Consider the following 21,624-nt stretch of genomic DNA (forward strand, 5'->3'; position numbering starts at 1 on the left):
AAAGCACAGAAAACAGAATCAGATAGAGATAATTCTACCAAGAACACAGAAGTAGGAGAGATTAATAGAGTCAGAAAAAAATGATTTAAATGTGAAGATTTTATAAAGACTTTGAGAGAAAAGGATAGGTTCAAAAACATACTCTTCTGAAAAAAATGATTAATTATTCTGTAATACATCCTGTTAAGTGTCCAGTAATAGATAGAGAGTGATATATGACTTGATTTTGTTAGTAGCAATCAGCTTTATCTCTTCCATCCTGAGAAACTTCAGTTTTCATCATTCTCATCTTTTTCCTCTAGATCTACTGAAAGTCAGCAATGAAAAACAGGACCATATTTACCGAGTTCATCCTTTTGGGCCTCACAAATCAACCCTAAGTCCAGGCTGTGATATTCATCTTTCTGTTCCTCACCTACATGCTAAGTGTGCTAGGAAATCTGACTATCATCACACTCACACTGGTAGACCCTCACCTTCAGATCCCCATGTATTTCTTTCTCCGGAATTTCTCCTTCTTAGAAATTTCTTTTACACTCATTTTTATTCCCAGATTTCTGACCAGCATGACGACAGGAAATAAGGTCATCAGCTTTACTGGATGCTTGATTCAATATTTTCTTGCAATATTTCCTAGGGCAACAGAGTTTTACCTCCTGGCCTCTATATTCTATGATCGCTATGTGGCTATCTGCAAACTCTTGCACTACCTGACCCTCATGAGCAGCAGAGTCTGCATACAGCTTGTATTCTGCTCCTGGCTGAGGGGAATCATGGCAATCTTACCCCCAATCTTCCTGATGAGCCAGGTGGACTTCTGTGCCTCTAATGTACTGAATCACTATTTCTGTGACTATGGGCCCCTCCTGGAGCTTGCCTGCTCAGACACAAGCTTCTTGGAACTGGTGGTCATCTTCTTGGCAGCTGTGATTCTGGTGGTTACTCTAGCACTAGTGGCACTTTCTTATGTATATATTATCAGGACCATTCTGAAGATCCCTTCTTCCCACCAAAGGACAAAGGCTTTTTCCACTTGTTCTTCTCACTTGATTGTCATCTCCCTTTCTTATGGCAGCTGCATGTTTATGTACATTAATCCCCCTGCAAAAGAGAAAGGTGCTTTCAACAAAGGAATAGCTGTGCTCATTACTTCAGTTACCCCCTTATAAAACCCCTTCATTTACACTCTAAGAAATCAGCAGGTGAAGAAAGCATTCAAGGATACTATCAAAAATATTGTGAAGCTTTAAAAAACAGAATACTTTTCAATGTATTGAGTGTACCATATTTCAAGTGCTGAACCAGGATAAAAGTATGAAAGACATATGTCCTAATTTCAAGGAATAAACAGTCTAGTGTAATAGAAAGGTGTATAATCTATAAATTTACGTAATAAGTTTACAAAAAATAAAATAACATGTTAAGTGTTATTAAGAAAAGATAAATGAGAATTTATAGAAAGAACAGTTGGAAAGAATTAACTTTCTGGAAATGACTTCAAATTTAAAAGGCAAAACATATTGTTTACTTAGGAGAGTAGGAAGATAAGAATTTAGAATGAAAAAGAGAAGCCAAATCATGAAGATATTTAATTATAAATTGTGGAGTTAGTCAGACATTGGTGAGTCAATAAAAATTTTAATAAAGGAAGTAATATTATCAGCTTTGTTTTGAAGGAAATCTGGCATTGGCATTGTTCTTCATCACGGGGCCCTGGAGACTATTCTATCAGTGCCAATGATTTTTATTCACCTCCCCTTTTTCATTTATCTTTCAACTGTAGCCATTACAACTTCCATCTTTCCACAAAGGAAAACATTTTTAAATGATATACATTTAGTCTACTTTTCTCCAAATGAGGCAAAAATTCTCAAGATTTAGTCAACTTACATGTTTATTTTTTAGAAGTTATGGTTAGAAGAGGTTTCTAGAGGCAGGGTTAGAAGCCTTTCACTTTTCTAGTGCTGCTTTTCTTAGCCGACATCTTTTTAAGGTAATAGCTGAGATAGCTCACTTTCTCTCTTTGGTAGTTTCTGGTGATTTTTTAATTGTGATTTTTGTTTGCATTTGTTAAATATCAGAAAAAAAACAAATTCTGTGATATGGCTCCATTCTTTTAACTTTTCCCCAAATTTTTGCTTTTGTTAACATAAGCCATGGATGCCTGTTTCATAAAGTGAAAAAAGAATATATAGTACCAATATGGTTTTATATGTAGAATGTGCCAAATTATGAGTTTTAGCAACCAACTGGGAATAGACTACTCTACCAAGGATAGGATAGACTCAAGGTGACAACTTAAATTTGAATAGGTGGCAGAAGGAGCTCAACTTCAATGGAATTAAGGACATTTTGAAAATCTGAGTACTTACAAATAGTTTAATAATATCCTAATGCATTGTAGAACTCTGGCTAATATTTTGGGTACAAGTGAAACATCATCTGGCTCCATATTACCACATACAAAGTATGTGGTAATAATGTTGAGTGGAATGATGCTTCTTAAGCATGTAAGGAACAAAGTGTATTGAACTAATCATGAGATAATTTCCAGAACCATAGAAAATATTGACAGGTATATAATGTTTTTAATAAAAGGCCTTTTATGTAAAGCCATTGCTACTTTGAATATCTGGGTTTCTTTGGTGACTAAGAAAGAGATCAGTGATGATTTTGCATTTATTCCAAATTCACTGAGCTAACTATTAATTGATAGAGTGATGTACTTAAACAGCCACATCTGAGTCATTAACTTCTCCCAAATTCACATTTCTACCAAAATCTATGATGAAGTGGAAAACAATGCTATATAGTGTTTAAAAATATAGTCTTTAGTTCAAATCTCAGATTTTCAACCTTCTAGCAGAGTTATCTAAGGCTTACTTTTCTCAACTCTAAAATATGGATAATAATAGTATCTATCTTATAAGATGGTTTTGAGCATTAAATGAGATAATAGGTATAAAATAGTTAAAAAGTCATTACTTATCAAGTGTCTAATAAATGCTATCCATTATAACAGGATGATAATGGCAAACAACATCTTTTTCAAGAAACAGGGACTTAGCTAATAAAATAAGTATTAAACTGATTGGTTTAATATAACTAGGACTGTAAAAATGTTGGCCATTCTACTTGAAATTTCTCTGCAGCAAGACAAGCTTATTTCCATTCCTCTTATGACTAATTGTATACTTGGATAGCCAGATCAGTGAGGGGTTATCCATACTTCAGGTAAAGCCAATCAGAACACTTGGCTGTGGATTATTAAGACTAGGGCTACCATCAACTCCATATGCCCCAGATATCTCTGAGCATGCTGAGATAAGGAATAAGATTACTTGGTGTAAGTCAAAGTTTAAGAAAACTAGCCAGGGCTTCACCCAGCCTTTATAATATAATCATTTAGAAGTAAATTTCAGAAGGAATGTATCACCTTCTTAATGAGCTTGTACAAGAAAGAAAGAAAGAAAGAAAGAAAGAAAGAAAGAAAGAAAGAAAGAACAAAAAAGGAAGGAAGGAAGGAAGGAAGGAAGGAAGGAAGGAAGGAAGGAAGAAAAGAAAAAAAAATACAAGTCTTGCTCTTATAAAACTGTGCATCTAAGCTGGCTTTATGTTAATACATTCTTGGAACATGATCCAAGTCATAGATAAGCAAAGAAATAAATTTACTGATTCTGTAGCTGAGCTATTAGAATATTCAGTGGGTTTTATCCCTCCTATTATTAATGAACACAAGAATCAAAAGAAACAGCTTTATCTACCTAAAATTGTAAGGATAATATCAGAGCAGTGCTAGGGTGAGGAGATAACAAAAACAAGTGAAGGCTTAACTGCCACTCTTGGGTATTCATTTTTCTGTCTTCTTTCCCTAAGTCCCCAGAGATTGTGGACTTACGTATTACAAATCTAAACAGGTAGTCTTCTCTCATTGGTGCTTCTTGTAAAGCGTTTAATATAAAATTCAAAAGAAAAAAAAGAAATTTTTAAGAAGCCAAGTAAGGTAAGAATACTTTTATAATGACTTGGGCTCTCTGGCCTGAGGATCGTCTTTATCATTTCTTTAAATTCATCCAAATGATCACAAACTAGAGCTTAAACTTCTACACATACACATCACTAGACAGTGTAGCTGAAGCTATACAGAGGTCATGAGTTTAGAAGCCAAAATAACCACCCATCTGAAAAATATATCCACTGTAGGGGGGCTGAGTGTGGGGTGGGGATACATGATTACATACCAGACAACATATGATGCAAAGAGGAATTATTAAAACAGAAACATCAAGAATTTAAAATAAGTATAATTTCCTCAAAAAGATAATAATGATACCTGTAAAATGAAGGGCAAAACATTATAAAAATAACTAGGTAAAAAATACTGCCAAAAAGCATAATAAATGAAATAAAGAATAAAGCAGATGAGGTTAATACCAGGAGAGGGAGAAACAAAATAAAAATAGTGAACTAGAAGATTAGAGCTGGCAAACAATCCCATAAAGCAACAGAAAACAATAAAGAGATTAGATTAGATAGGTAGATAGATGATGATGATGATGATGATGATGATGATGATGATGATAGTGATGATGATAATGATGATAGATAGATTGATAGGTAGATAGATAGATAGATAGATAGATAGATAGATAGATAGATAGATAGATAAATACATAGACAGACCTCAGAAATCAAGTGCAGATGCCAAAATAAATCTAGATGGTAAGTTACAGGTGAAGAGAAGGGGAGAAAAAGAAGGAAATAATGTATTTCCTTTAATAATAAAGGAAATAATATATTTCATTTTCTTGAAAAGATATCTGAGTATGCTGAGACAGATAAGAATAATATACACCTTAAGAAATCAGACATTTGAATGTGACGGTAAAATAAAAGAACACTTCAGAAGGTTTGCCACACAAATAACAAGTTTTAAAAACACTTTTTTAAAACAATACTCAAAATGATAAATAAACCCAGGACAATGCAAATACAGTAGTCTCTCATTATTTACAGTTTCAGTTATCTGCAGTCAATTGCAATCTGAAAATAGTAAATGAAAAATTCCAGAAATAAACAATACATAAGTTGTTAATTATGTGCCGTTCTGAGTAGCATGATGAAATCTCGTACCATCCTGCTTTGTCCCACCAGGAACATGAATGATCCCTTTGTCCACTGTATCTACACTGTATATACTACCTGACCATTAGTCACTCAGTAGCCATCTTAATTATCAAATCAACTGTCCTTGTATTCATGTAATCTTTATTTTATTTAATAATGGCCCAAAGCACAAGAGTAGTGATGCTGGCAATTCAGATGTGCCAAAGAGGAGCCATAAAGTGCTTCTTTTAAGTGAAAAAGTGAGTACAGTATAATAAGATATTTTGAGAGAGAAAGAAAGACCACATTTATATAACTTTTATTACTATATATTGTTATATTTTATTTTATTAATAGTTATTATTGCTAATCTCTTACTATGTCTAATTTATACATTAAATTTATCATAGGTATGTATGTATAGGAAAAAATATGGTATACATAGGGTTCATTACTATCTATGCTTTCAAGCATTCACTGGGGATCTTGAAATATGTCCCCTGTGGATAAGAGGGGACTACTGTAATATGAAACATAAAAGGATATTATATTTACATTAATCATATAAAGTAAATTTTTATTATTTTAAAAAGTAAGACTCAAAAAAGTAAGGCTCAAAGAAGAATAAAAGAAAGAAAATCTATATGATAAGAAAAGCACAATTAAAATTCTAGAAAATCTGTACTTGGGGGGTTGTGAAGAAAGATCAGAGTAATGTACAAAAAGAAAATATGTCATTATCTAAAAAAATATATAAATGTTTAAGAAATCTATAGATGAAAATGAACAAAGATGAACCTTAAGGTTTTCCTTATTAAAATAAAATATAGTTTATAACTTTTAAATCAACAAAATAAAAATTATCCAATGAAAACATGAGAAAAATTTAAAACTATAACAAGTAAATAAATGGAACAAACACAATCTTAAAAATTTCCCCACAATAGAGAACAGAAGCACAAAGCAGGTATATGTATAAAAAAGATGTGACAAAGCCTCAGAATCCTTAACAGGGCAGAAGGAAGGTATTTCTCCCTGAAGAGAATCATTAAAGACTGAAGAAAGTTACTACTTCTTCCAAAATGAGAATAAAGGAAAAGAGATGAAACTGTATGGGAAAAGCCTACATAAACTATAGGATAACTTTAAGAGAAACAAACTATGCATCATTAGAGTCCCAGAGGAGAAAAAAAAAGGAGAAAGCTTATTTAAAGAAATAATGGCTGAGAACTTCTCAAAACTGGAAATTTGGACATCCAGGTTCATTAAGCTCATAGGTCCTTTCCTAATTTCAACCCAAAACAATCTTCTCCAAGACATTATAATGAAACTGTCTAAAAGGAAGTAGATAAGGGTAAAGGGGGTGAAATATATGGTGACGAAAAGATATTTGACTTTGGGTGGTGAACACACAATGCAGTATACAGATGACATATTATTGAATTAAACACTTGAAACCTATGTATTTTTATTAACGAATGTCACCCCAATACATTTGATTTTTTAAAAATTAAATAAAAAAACTAAAGGAGAATTTCAAAAGTGGCAAGGGAAAAAAATTCCTCACACACAAAAGAACCCCCATAAATCTATCAGGAGGCTTCTTAGTACAAACCTCATAGGCCAGGAGAGAATGGAATGATATCTTCAAATTGTTGAAAGAAAAAACTACCAACCAAGAATACTTCACCTAGTAAAGTGGTCCTTCAGAAATGGAGAAGAGATAAGGACATTCCCAAACAAACAAAAGTTGAGGGAGTTCATTACCACAAGACATGCCTTACAAGAAATGCTAAAAGGAGTTCTTCAAGCTGATATGAAAAGATACTAATCAGTAACAGGAAAACATGAAAATATAAAACAATAGTAAAGTAAGTACACAAACTCACAATATTCTAATACTATAATAAGGTGCTGTGTTGATCACTTAACTCTAGTGTAAATGTTTATAGACAAACATATTAAAAATAACTATGGCTACAATAATTTGTTAATGGATACACAATATAAAAAGAGGTAAATTGTGACACCAAAACATAAAATGGGGGAATAAAAGAATAATTTTTCTATGCAGAGTTAAGTCATTGGATTAATAAGCTGTTATATCTGTAAGATGTTTTATGTAAGCCTTTAACCACAAAGCAAAAACCTACAGAAAATACACAAAAGATAAGAAGAAGGGAATCAAAGCATACCTCCATGGAAAATCATCATTCGCAAAGGAAGAGAAAAGAAGGAAAGAAAAGTATCTACAGAACAGCCAGACAAAAATTAATAAGATGACCTTAGTTAAGTCTTTACCTATCAAAAATTAATCTATATGTAAATAGGTTAAATTCTCCAATCAAAAGTAAGAAAACGGCTGAAAGGATAAAAATAATGAAACCTAACTATATACTGCCTACAAGAAAGTCATATCAGCTGTAAGGACACATAGAGGCTCAAGGCAAAAGGATGGAAAAGATATTACAGGCAAATGGAAACTAAAAGAAAATAGGAGTAGAAACATAAGAGACAAAATAGGTTTTAAGCCAAAATTGTAACAAGAGACAAAGAAGTTCATTATTTAATAATATAGAGGTTATTGATTTTAAATATATATGCACCCAACATTGGAACACCTAAATATATTATGCAAATATTAACAGATCTGGAGGAAGAAATAGCAATTAAATCATAATAGGAAGCTTCAATACCCCATTTTCAATAATGGATAGATTATCCAAACAAAAATTGGTAAAACACTGGACTTGAACTATACTTTAGACCAAATAAGCCTAATGGATATATACATAACACTTCATCCAACGGCAACAAAATACACATTTTTCTCAAAAACACATGGAACATTCTACAAGATAGCGCATGTCAGGTTACAAAACAAGTCTTAGAAAACTTAAGAAGATTTACTTCATACCAAGTATCTTTTCTGACAAGAATGGCATAAAACTAGAAATCAATAATAAGAGGAAAAATGGAAAATTCACAAATATGTGGAAATTAAACAACAAACTCCTAAACAACCAATGGGTCAAAGAAGAAATTAAAAGGTAGATGAAAAAAAATCTTGAAAAAAGAAAAATCTCAAAAAAATGACATAATTGTCCACTACAGGAATTGTTTTTAAAAGAATAAACTAAAACCAAATTTAGCAGAAGGAAGGAAATAAACATCAGAGCAGAAATAAATGAAATAGAGACCAGAAACAATAGAAGAGATCAACAAAGCTAAGAGCTGGGGTTTTTTAAAGATAAACAGATGGCAATTCTTTAGCTAGACTAAAAAAAAGAGAGAAGACTCAAAATTTAAAAATCAGAAGTGAAAGAAAAGACATTACAACTGATCCCACAGAAATACAAAGGATCGAAAGAGACTTCGATAAACAATTATACACCAACAAATTGAATAACCTAGAAGAAATGGGAATATTTCTGGAAACATGCAAACAACCAAGACTGAATCATGAAAAAATAGAAGATATGAACAGAATAATGAGTAAGGAGATTGAATCAATAATCAAAAATTTCCCAATAAAGAAAAGCTCAACTTAAAGACAAATCATAATTATGTGTTATATCATTAAGTAAATTAGAAAGTAGTAAACTAAAATAAGCATTGAAGACAGTAGACAAAAATATCTGAACACTAATCACACAACAGTTCGTAAAATTTTATTCCTATCTATTTGTATTCTAAAGCAGTTATTTGCTCAAATATAACTAATTTATGAAATGAGATGAAGATAAAGTATTGTTTTGGTGTTACATTTTTATAAAACTCAGTATTTTCTATCACATATTTGAATAAATAACAAACCTCACCACCACCGAAAAAATAAATAAATAACATAAAAAGACTAACTGACCTGATTTAAGAGCAGTCTGTAAAATCATTTGGATGGCTTTTGCATGCTGATAGCGCTCACAAACATGGTGAACGTTTCTAAAACCCACCGGACTTTCTGTAAGAAGTGTGGCAAGCACCAACCCCATGAAGTGACAGTACAAGAAGGGCAAAGACTCTCTGTATATGCAAGGAAAGCTGCGTTATGACAGGAAGCAGAGTGGTTATGGTGGGCAGACTAATCTGATTTTCCACAAAAAGGCTAAAACTACAAAGAAGACTGTCTGAGGCTTGAATGCATTGAGCCCAACTGCAGATGTAAGAGAATGCTGGCTTTTAAGAGATGCAAGCATTTGAACTGGAGGAGATAAGAAGAAAAAGGGCCAAGTGATTCAGTTCTAAGCTTCATATTTTGTTTTATTATGAAGACAATAAAATTTTGAGGATATGTTCAAAAAAAATCATTTGGATGATTTTTTTAAGCTTTTACCAACTCTTTAATTAGTATAGTAATTTTACCAACTCTTTAATTAGTAATTTCTTTAGCCCCTCCTATCCTTTACCGATTTACATTAACTACATGGCTGGGCCAGGGGAGGCTAATGAGGTTCCCAGATTGTGCACTCATCTTAATACCACTGTACTAATGGTGACAGTTCCTTATTGAGAACATCCCAGACAAGCACAAGTAATATTGCACATATTTAAATATCTAGTTCCAAAATACATTCAGTAATATCAATTACAATCAATTATATATGAATTGGTTCTGTGACGAAATGACAGTTAATTTCAAGGGCCACGATGATGGGAGCCAGTGTTGACTGATTAGCCTAAATCATGCAATTTCACTTCTACCACACACTCATGATCAGAAGCAAGTCACAGGCCCAGTCAAGTGAAAAGGGAGAGGAAAGAAATTACATCCCTCGAATGGAGCAATTGACATTGAAGAATTTAAAACAATCTTTAATACAACAAAGTAACGTTGATTGAATTGCAGTTTAGAGGAGATAAAAAGGGTTAACAGCTTCAGAGGAGTAGAAAAATGCTGACCTATATAATGCTGGATTCTTAAACATTCTCTTAGATGTTCTCAATTTTCTTTAATTTCTGTCAAAATATGTCATTCTCAAGGCTTCAAGTTCTATCCATATTCCAATGATATATGTTTTAATTTAAATTCTCAGTATGCTGTTTTATTGTTTCTTTGAATGAAATGCAAGTCTTTTGAGGATGTCATGGAAAGAGTGCTTTACTTGTTTATTTCTCAGGGTATAAATGAAGGGGTTCAACAAAGGGGCAACAGATGTAGTGAGCAGAGAAACTGCCTTATTAATGGCCACTTCGTCCTTAGCTGAAGGCTTGATATACATAAAAATGCAGCTGCCATATGTGATGGAGACCACAATCATGTGGGAAGAACAAGTAGAAAAGGCTTTTTTCTTTTGCTGGGCAGAGGGCAATCTTAGAATCGTCCTAATGATGTATGTGTAGGACAGAACGACACACATAAGGGTCATTATAAAGGTCAACACAGCGCAGAATATAACCAGCTGCTCTATGAACCACGTATCTGAACATGAATTCTTCAGTATTGGAGAAGCGTCACAAAAAAAATGGTCAATAACAGAGTCACAGAATTCCAGATGGAGGCTCAGGCCAAGAGGTGGGAGGATAATCAATAAGCCAGATATCCAACAACACAGGATAAGATTCCTGCAGACTCTGCTGTTCATGATGATCACGTAATGCAGGGGTTTGCAGATGGCCACATAGCGGTCATAAGATATAACAGCCAAGAGAAAAAATTCTGTAGCTCCAAAGAGGACAATGAAAAATATTTGGCTGAAGCAGGCTTTGATGGTGATAGTTTTGTCTCCACTTGATAGGATGTACAGATATGTGGGGACACAGGCAGTTGTGAATGAGATTTCTAAGAAAGAGAAGTTTTGGAGAAAAAAATACATAGCAGTTTTTAAATGAGAATCCATCAAGATGAGGGAAATTATGGTCAGATTCCCGATCACACTTAACACATATGTGATAAACAGAAAGATAAAAACCAAAATCTCTAGTCGTGGGTCATTCGTCAAACCCATTATGATGAACATTGTTATTGCTGAATGGTTTCTCATCTCTGACTTCGTACTATTGCCAATCTTCACGTAAAAGTCACAGAAATTGAATCTGAGGAGCAATGTCAAAGTATGACAGAATCAGACAGTGTCTACCAATATCAAGCAAATCCAGGTACATCCTTCTGTAACTTGATAATCAGGTTTTATTGAGGTAGTTCCTGCAACTTCTCCAAAAGGTACCACAGGGAAGCTATGCATATGGGAAGTTTCTCTTGAAAATTACCGCTACTGGAATTGTTTTAAATATTCCAGGATATTCCAATTCACAGTACTATTTCCAACTCAATTTTTTTTAATTCATACTTTTGTTGAGATTACTCCTATTGGATCAAGAGTGGATCAATTTTGACCTATATTTTTGTGGGTCACAGTGTCTCTTTATTCCAAAACTTTTGTACTCAAAGACTAAAATCTAAAATTATTTTGCTTCAAGTTGTGGTATCTAATAAAATGCAAACATACGAACAATAAAATGCATAAAAGAAAACATAGGAACTAAACTGAAAGACCTTGGACTTAAAGAGGATTTTATGAATGACCTCAAAGGCAAGGGAAGTAAACGCTAAAATAAATGAATGGGACTACATCAAACTAAAAAGCTTCTGCTCAGCAAAAGAAATCATCAATAAGGTAAAGAGACAACCATCCGAATGGGAAAATATATTTGCAAGCAACACCTCCCATAAGGGCCTAATATCCAGAATATACAAAGAACTCATATGACTCAATAACAACAAAATAGCAAACGATCCATTCAAAAACTGGGCAGAGAATCTGAACAGACACTTCTCCCTGGAGGACATACAAATGGCCAACAAATATATGAAAAGATGCTCAACAGCGCTAGCTATTAGGGAAATGCAAATCAAAACCACAATGAGATACCATCATTGATGGCAGAATAGCTATCATCAACAGGACAAGTAATAACAAATGTTGGAGAGGATGAGGAGTGCATACACTGCTGGTGGGACTGCAAATTGGTACAGCCACTATGGAAAACAGTATGAAGGTTCCTCAAAAACTAAGAATTGATCTACCATATGATCCAGCAATCCCTCTACTGGGTATTTACCCCAAAGACTTGAAAACCCTTATCTGAAAAGATATTTGCACACCGATGTTCATAGCAGCATTATTTACAGTGGACATGGAAGCAGCCAAAGTCCTCCAATACATGATTACAAAAGAAGCTGTGGCATATATACAGTGGAATATTAGTCATAAGAAATGAAATACAGCCATTTGCAACAACACAGATGGACCCCGAGATAATCATGCTAAGCGAAATAAGCCAGACAGAAAGTTGAAAATCACATGATATCACTTATATGTGGGATATAAAAACCTAAAAGCAACAAATGACAGGACAACAAAGAGAGACTCATAGACATGGACTATAGGCTAGCGGTTACTAGTGGGGTGGGGGAGGAGGAGAAGTTGCAGATGAGTAAAAAGGGTCAAATATAGAGTTTAGGGGGAGGGTGAAGTGGGTAAAGGGGATCAAATATATGGTAGCTGAAGGAAACTAGACTTTAGGTGGTAAACACAATAGAATATACAGATGTCAAATGATAATGTACACCTGAAAATTATATAATTGTATTAACCAACGTTACCAATAAACTTAATTTAAAAATAAATTAAAAATAAATAAAATAAAATAAAATAAAATGCAAACATACGGAAGATGGTTATTATGCCCTACCTAGACTCTCCACATCCCTCCTGTAGTGAACTGGGCATTATTTAAAGGTCTAACTAGATTTCTCCCAAAAAATTAGTCATTCAATGACACTTCCTCCTAAGTTTCTCTAAGTTCCTCTCTTATTCCCTTATTTTCCATCTCTGTCCTCAGCAGAGGGCACTTTGATGTATGATAATTTTAATATAATTTTTTAAATATGGTAAAAAATATAAATAGCTAAAAGATATCAAGACATACTTTATTTTCCTTTATGACACATTTCAGTAATGCACAGAGTTTAAATGCTTGGACCTTGGAACAATTTGTCTGAGTTTAAATCATATCTCTGTCATCTACTAGCTCAGTGAATGTAAGCAAGTCATTTAATCTCTCTGTGTTCCCAGTGTTATAATCTGTAAAGTGGAGTTAACAAGAATTACATCATAGGGATACTGTGAGGTGTAAATGAGAAAAATCATGTAACATGTAACATTTAATATGCTTACAATAGCACTTAGCACATAATTATCATTAAATACATATTTGGTATTATTTTTCTTATTTTCTCAGACCAGTCTCTCTGATTATCTCAAAAAAGGCACTTAGCTCTACAAAAAGTATCTCTCTCTCTCCTTGCATCATCAATTTCTTCCACTGTTCTAGATCTATTTCATCAGCATGCAAACATTCTCTGGTATTCCTCTATATTAAAAAAAGGAACAAAAATACTATTAGAGAGTGACACTTCCATCAGTAAACACTTTACATAGTTTTAACTTTAGGAAACATGTTAATATGCATATTCAAAAATAAAATTTTATATCTGCCAAGCAGATAATTGACCTTTATTACTACACGTTCTACATACTCAGTTTATCTTTCAATGTGATATTGCATGGTATATGATAGCACATGGCAACTCAGGGTTTGAGTAATAACAATATGGTAATTATTCTTGAAATAACCTAATCAGTTACATAGGTCTATTCCACTATTTGCTATCTTCATTCAATGTTCTAGGCCTCTACTATGTAAAATAGTAGCTACTAACCACATATGGCTATTGACCACTTGAGATGTGGCTAATTCAAACTGAGATGTACTATAACATCAGATTTCAAAACTTAGAAAACAATTATATAAAATATACCACTTATAATTTTCTTCTGGATAAATGTTGAATGTAGATATTTTGGATACATGGAGTTAAATAAAATATATTATTAAAATTAAGATCACCTATTTCTTTTTACCTTTGTCATGATACTACTAGAAAATTTAACATGACAAATGTAGCTCACACTATATTTCTATTGGATTTCATTTTTCTAGATTTTCAAGTTCTTCCACATTAGGGAATTTTTTTAAAGGATTCTTTCATAAGATAAATTATTTGCTTCTAAATGTCTTTCATTCTTTTTTCATTATACCCCACAAATATCTATGAGGTGTAGGCTCCCTGGGACTGAGAAAATGAAGCTTTTTTTTTGTCTTCGTGAGGTGGATCGATTTGTGAGTAGTATCAATTTCCATCAACTACAAATTTACTACAGTATATTGCCAGGTTACCATACCATATTAGAAAAGGGAACATTAACCTAGGTTTATGAGACAAATAGTTTGCAAGTAGGTGATATTGGTACTGAAAGAGGGGAAATATAAAAAATGAAATGTTTACCAGTGGTAAATGAGATAAATGAGATATAAAATAATAGATACTTGATAGATAAATGAGAGAGAAAGAGAGAAAAGAGAGGAAGAGAAAGAGATTAGTAAAGTTATTTCTGTGTCAATCAAATGACTGTATGTGGGATTACACCAACTTAATGATGTATAAAATGAGTCTTATCTATGGCCATGCTACCCTGAACAAACCAGATCCCATCTGATCTTGGAAGCTAAGCAGGGTCAGGCCTGGTTAGTATTTGGATGGGAGACCACCTAGGAAGACCAGATGCTGCAGGCATAAAAAATAAAAAATAAGGGATTGTAAACTGACAAGGTCCTTGCAATCAGTGAGATCAACCAAGGGTTGCCTCGTCTAAAAATAAATAAATAAATAAAAAGAAAAATAAAATAAAATGAGTTCTGACTACATTTTCGATCTGGTGGAGGTTTGCATTGTTCTATAAATAATCTCAGAAATGACTCTCTTAATAAAATATCAAAAACAAACAAATATTGAAACTAGTAATTCATTTGTTTTATGAAAGTGAAACATAATCACAAATACTTTTCTCTATGAATTACCTATGGAAGTGTGCCTGGTTTGAAAACATCTCATTACTTACCTTTGACATTCTTTATTGTTTCACAAGGAAGCTACACCTCAAATGACCTTAGTGAGCCTCACAGTTGAGCAAAAACATACTAGTAGAATCATCTAAGTGCATTCCTAACCCCTTGCCCCTAAGAACCTATACTTACCACATATATGCACATGGTTTCTGAATTTATAAGAAATACCATCCTAATTTAAAATTAGAAAATATTTCTGTGAACTCTGGGCAGCTGAAAGGAAAATAATAAAGTTCAAAAAGCAAGGAGGAGATAAGAAGGCTCTCTGGCCCTGTAAAAGTGGGTGTTCTGACTGTCTCTGAATAAACATGTTTTTGCACTTACAACTCTGTTTATTTCCTCCATCTGCAATAAGTGTGCAGAAAACAACTGAATTTTTAAAAGTCCTTGGAGACCCTGATTTAAAGTCTCTAATGAATTTAAAAAGTAATTTACTTTGGAAAAAAAAATTCTAAACCAAGCACCAGTGGGGATATGTCCTTAGAGAGAAAAAGATGCAATAATAGGACCATGCTGAAGGTTTGATATAGAAAATTATGCAGCTTCCAGAGGTGACCACAATCATGTGAAAAAGTAGGTAAAAAGGCCTTTTTCCTTTACTGGATAGAGGGAATTTTCTTATGGTATCTACAGAGAACAAGAGGATTACGATTAAGGTTAACGCAGCACAAACAATAACCACTGGCCCTACTAACCATGTGTCAGAGACTGAGCTGTTTAAGATCGAAGAGATATCTCTGACAAAATGCTCAGTGATTGTAGAATCACAAATTCCCAAAGAACCACTGAGTTGGAGGCCAGCCACCAATGCAGGTATTTGATGCTGAAGGAGAAGGTTCCTACAGATTCTGTTTTTATATGATAGTGGCATAATGTGGGATTTCGTAGATAGTCACGCAGTAATTACAGAACATGGTGGCCAGGAGATAACATTCTTTTCCTCCAAGAATAGCAAGAAAAAAAAAATATTTCACTGAGACAGGTCTGAGAATATTAATCTTTAGTTGATATGCTGTAAAGAAATTTGGGAATACAATCAATTGTAAATAATATTTCTAACAAAAAATATTTGAAGAAAAATTGCACAACTGTTTAAAGATGAAAATCCACCAAGGTGAGAAAGTTGATTGTCAGATTTTCAAATATACTCAACATGTGGGTGAAAAATGGGAAATCAAAACCAAAATCTCAGACTGTAAGTATTGTGAAAGTCTAACCAAGATGCACATTGCTACTGCTACGGTTTCTTGTCACTGACGTATTGTTGTTTTCCATGTAATCTGTAGGTAGAAGTCAATTAAACAGAATACAAAAAGAGCATTATAAAATTAGGTAGTGAGAGATCAGTAAACATGGCAGAGTGAGAGATGTCACCAGATCTCTCTCCTTGAAACAGCAACAAGCTGAACATCTAAAACTTAACAAAATACACCCAAACTGCACACCAGTACGTCTGAGCGTGGGATCTGCGCATAAGAGCTACCACAGGTCAGAACCCCGGGTGTCCGGCGGTCCTCTGGGAGAAATAAAGAAACTGCTTGTGCAGCCGCTGAAGCTCCCTGCAGGAGAAGGGGGAGGGGTGAAGTTGCAGGAATTTCTCTGAACAGCCCTGCCTGGGTCTGCTGTGAGTTTCCTCGCTGGGCGGAAGGGCCCAGGCATCAGGGCAGAGGACAGAGAAGCGGGCAGGACCACAGGAAACAATTGATTTTTACCAACCCCAGTTGCAAAGCCAAGGCTGAGCAGCAGTCCTTAACCCCAATCCAGAGGGGCCCTCCCACCATACCCTCCGAGACTGGGATCACCACGGAACCCCAGGGGAATCTGAGCAAACACTGCCCAGACTGTCGCTAATACTGACAGGGTCTGAAACTGAGGGTAGCGAGGGTGATTAAATATCTACAAGAAAAATTTTTTTTAAACAGCATTTTAAGGATTTATATAAAGCAAGGATCCAAGAGGCTTAGACGCCACCTACTGGAAACCAAAAGAAAAGCGACTTCTTTGCAGTAGGCTAAAGAGAGACCTTTATATAATAAATCTTCTTTCTAGAAAAATAACAGAATACATTTCCATTAATGCCCAGGCAGAGAAATAGTTCGTTAAACATCATGAACAACCAAGGGGACAAGGCATCTCAGAAAGAAATAGAAAAATCTCCAGAAAATAAGCTTACAGACATAGAAATATGCAACTTAAATGACAGAAATTCAGGATGATACTTATGAAAAAACTCAGTGAGTTCCAAAATGAGTCATATCAACAATTTCAGGAATTGAGAAAACAACTAGATGAGCAGAGCAAGGAGATTGAAACCCTCAAGAATAACATAATAGATATTTTGGAGATAAAAAAACACACTGCAAGAGTTGAAAAATGAAATTGCAAGCTTGGGAAATGGAATCAACCAAATGGAGGAAAGGATCAGTGATATCAAAGACAGAAATCTAGAAATAAATCAGAAGGAAGAAGAGAGAAACCAAAGAATGAAAAATAATGAAAGATAAATTCAAGAACTAGCTGATACCATCAGGAGAGGAAACATAAGAATAATGGGCATTATCAAAGATGAAGAAAAGGAACAGGGACTAGAAAACATTTTCAGACAAATAGTGGACGAGAATTTCTCAAATCTAAGGAATGAGCTGAAGCTTGGAATTCAAGAAGTCAACAGAACACCCAATTATCTTAACTCAAAAAGGCCTACTTCACCAAGACATATTGCATTAAAGTTATCAAAAATAATGACAAAGATAGAATTCTCAAGGCAGCCAGGGAGAAAAAAAATGGTAACTTATAAAGGTGAACCCATTAGATTATCGTCGGACTTCTCAGCGTAAATGTTACAAGCCAGAAAGGAATGGAATCAAAGGTTTAAACTATTAAGTGAAAGGAACTACCACCCTAGAATAATATGTCCAGCTAAGCTCTCTTTTAGATATGAAGGAGAAATTAAGACTTTTTCAGACATACAAAAACTGAGGGAATTCTCCACTACGAGGCCTGTACTACAAGAAATACTGAAAGGGGTCAGTTCACATAAAACAAAATGACGAAAAAATGCATAATTAGGAGTAAAGTGACTATCAAGCAAATACAAGCAGAGGAGTGCAACCCTTACTAAGAACAGGACATTATAAGCTTAAATAATAAAAGAAATGTTATAACAAGAGAGTAATGAATGTTCAGCATACATAGGGACAAACTGAGATAACAATGACTGAAAAGGGAGGGATGCAAAGATTCAAATTCGCAAAGGGAAATGGAGATAAGGCACGCTCAGGAGAAAATAGACGACTGTATATACATATAACTATCCTTTTCATATTCATAATGATAACCACACACCAAAGATTCAGAACTGAAGTTTATATCATAAAACAAGAAGAATCAGAGGCAAAACCCACAAAAGCCAACAAAAATAATGAAAACAAAAACACAAGAACAAGGAAACAATGGAAACACCAAACTACCAAAAAGCAAAATATAAAATGGCTATAAGAAGACCTCATATTTCAATAATCACCCTAAATGTAAATGGACTGAACTCACCAATAAAAAGGTACAGAGCTGCAAAATGGATCAAGAAACAAAACCCAACCATATGCTAGCTCCAGGAGACACATCTCAGTTCCAAAGACAAATATAAACTCAAAGTGAAAGGGTGGAAAATGATATTTCAAGCAAATGGCATTTGGAAGAAAGAGGGAGTAGCTATCATCAACAGGAAAAGTAATAACAAATGTTGGAGAGGATATTGGGAAATAGGAACCCTCATACACTGCTGGTGAGACTGCGAACTGGTACGGCCACATGGAAAACAGTACGGAGGTTCCTCAAAAAATTAAGAATTGATTATCCTATGATCCAGCAATCCTTCTACTGGGTATTTACCCCAAAGACTTGAAAACTCATATCTGAAAAGATATTTGCACACTGATGTTCATAGCAGCATTATTCACAGTGGTCATGACATGGAAGCAACCGAAATATCCTGTGATAGATGATTGGCTAAAGAAGCTGTGGTACATATATAAAATGGAATATTACTCAGCCATAAGAATAGATGAAATACTGCCATTTGCGACATCGATGGACCTTGAAATAATCATAATAAGCGAAATAAACCAGGCAGAAAAGGTTGAAAATCACATGATATCACTTATATGTGAGCTATAAACCTCAAAACAACAAATGAACAAAGACTAATGGACATGAGCAATGGACCAGTGGTTATCAGAGGGGTGGGCAGAGGGGGGGAAAGTAAAAAATAAAATGTTAAAAATAATAATAATAATAAATAAATGAAACAGAAAGAAAAATGTAAGAAAGATCCCAAGAAAAAAAAAGAAATGGCTTTATTGGTGGTACTTAGAAAATAAATGGGGAGGGGCTTCAGAGAGACTTCTGTCATTCATTCATTGATTAATCCATTTAATAAATGATATTGGTATTCAAAAAATATTAGTCAAGCTCATAGAAGCAGAGAATACAATAGAGGTTGCCAGGGGCTGGGGGCTGGAGGAAATGAGAATTTGTTATTCAATATATATAAAGTTTTAGTTATGCTTGATGAGTAAATTCTAGATATCTGCTGTACAACAGCGTGCCTATAGCTAAGGACATGGGATTGTGCATTTCATACTTTGTTAAGAGGGTAGATTTCACGTTGTGTTCCACCTACAAGAGACTCACTTCAGATTAAAAGACACACACAGATGGAAAGTAAAGGAAAAAGACATTTAATGATGGACTTAGAGGGTATTGTGCTGAGAGGAGTAAGTCAGGCAGAGAAAGACTAATGCCATATAATTTCATATATGTGTGGAATCTAAAGAACAACAAAAAGAAATTCGTAGATACAGAGAACATTTTGAGGGTTGCAAGATGGGAGTGGGGTTGGAGAGTCAGTGAAAAAGGGAGAAGGGATTAAGAAGTACAAATTAGTAGTTACAAAATAGTCATAGAGATATAAAGTATAGCATAAAGAATATATCAGTAATATTGTAATAACTATGTATGGTGTCAGGGGCATTAGATTTATTGAGATGATCACATTGTGAATTATGTGGATGTCTAATCACTATGTCATATACCTGAAACTAATATAAAATTACATGCTAACTATAATTGGAAAATAAAAAATATTAAAATTGCAAACTCCCCCCCACCAAAAAAACAAATGGACACATGGAAACTTTGGTAAGTGTTGGATACATTTATTACTTCGATTATGGTGGTTTAATCAGTGGTATTTGCATATGTCCATACTCTTCAAATTGTACACATTGAATATGTGCAGTTCTTTGTTTATCAATTTTACTTCAATAAAGCTGTTTTAAAAAACAAAAACAACACTGCAATTGCCCGTCAGTTTAAGAATACATAAACAAAATTTGGTTTATGTGTACAATGGAAAATGGAATACTACTGAACAATAAAAGGAATGAATTACTTACACACATAAAAAAATGAATAAATCTCAAAATCATTTTACTCAGTGAAAAAAACCTGGCATACTGTAAATTGATGTGGTGATGGTTTTATTGATGTATAAAACTGTCAAAGCTCACAGAATTGTATACCATGAATGAATAAAATTTATTTTATACCAATTATTCCTCAGAAAGTGTTTGAGAAAAAATAATGATCAGAGCTACATTTTTTGATCCAAGGACTTGCATTTTAGAACAAATTTAGTGACTCAGAAAGGTATTTTTATGGATTGAAGATTTAATTTTAAATCTGTAATGACTCCAGGCAATAGAAGATATTTATTATATAAGAATCTAAGTGTTAAAAATAGGTCAAATATATAGTTGTTGTTAGTGTAGTGTCAGCTGAGTGAGGATTCACAACTATAAATACTATTATTTAAATTAAGAAAACTTTACTTGATTGAATCTTCAATCATCTATAATTATACATTTAATGAGAAGTCACTAGATGTGTTTGAAGAAGTCCTTTACATGCATAATGTTTTAGATAAGGGTGTTATTTAGATACTAACAATGATGTTTAATTCCCAAATCAAAAAATTAGATAGTATTAAAATGATTTTGTACATGACTTGTATTGCAACCTTTATAAACAGTCTTATGCATATATCATATTTACAGAGTTACATTTATGTATGTATGCACTATGTATATATTTTTAATTAATTTATATTAACATGTTAGTTATTATTTTTAAATCTCATCCCTGCTTTCAGAACTTACTCTGTACAACACATCCATCCTCCCTGAGTTAAAAATAAAATGATAAGAGTAAGTTCCTTAATGAATGAGAATAGAATATACCTGAATTTAATTCCTGTAGCAGTGACAACAGTTACTTGATATCAGGAAATGAAGGAAAGAAGTCTACATTGGAAAATTACTATGCATATTCTCTTATGGTGAGGTCTGTCAGCGTCCACCTCAGAAGATTCTTTTCTGAGTTATTTGGATGACGTTAGACATATATTGCTCTAGGAGGGGATTCAATCAGTGACCATCTTGGTGTTTCTCTCAACAGTGGTGTGTGTGTGTGTGTGTGTGTTTGTGTGTG

General features: G+C 33.8%; 2 protein-coding genes and 2 pseudogenes across 2 annotated transcripts; 3 read left to right on the forward strand and 1 right to left on the reverse strand.

Moving 5' to 3' along the window:
* Positions 1-320: 320 nt before the first annotated feature.
* LOC120604813 (olfactory receptor 6C4-like) lies at positions 321-1,169 on the forward strand. The gene is given in 1 exon segment (XM_039865569.1): positions 321-1,169. A coding segment is annotated over 1 exon segment (849 nt).
* Positions 1,170-8,931: 7,762 nt separating this feature from the next.
* Positions 8,932-9,351, forward strand: LOC120604814 (60S ribosomal protein L36a-like; annotated as a pseudogene).
* A 797-nt stretch (positions 9,352-10,148) lies between these two features.
* LOC120604842 (olfactory receptor 6C2-like) lies at positions 10,149-11,087 on the reverse strand. Its single transcript, XM_039865581.1, has one exon. The coding sequence runs from the start codon at positions 11,085-11,087 to the stop codon at positions 10,149-10,151; it is 939 nt and encodes a 312-aa protein (XP_039721515.1).
* Positions 11,088-14,624: 3,537 nt separating this feature from the next.
* Positions 14,625-14,743, forward strand: LOC120605204 (uncharacterized; annotated as a pseudogene).
* The last annotated feature ends 6,881 nt before the right edge of the window (positions 14,744-21,624 follow it).

The sequence above is a fragment of the Pteropus medius genome, unplaced genomic scaffold (assembly GCF_902729225.1).
Source record: "Pteropus medius unplaced genomic scaffold, Ma_sr-lr_union100, whole genome shotgun sequence".
Lineage (NCBI taxonomy): Eukaryota > Metazoa > Chordata > Mammalia > Chiroptera > Pteropodidae > Pteropus > Pteropus medius.

What these genes read in the sequence shown, in the direction of transcription:
- LOC120604842 (XM_039865581.1), bottom strand. Translation starts at nt 11,087, where the DNA reads ATGAGAAACCATTCAGCAATAACAATGTTCATCATAATGGGTTTGACG.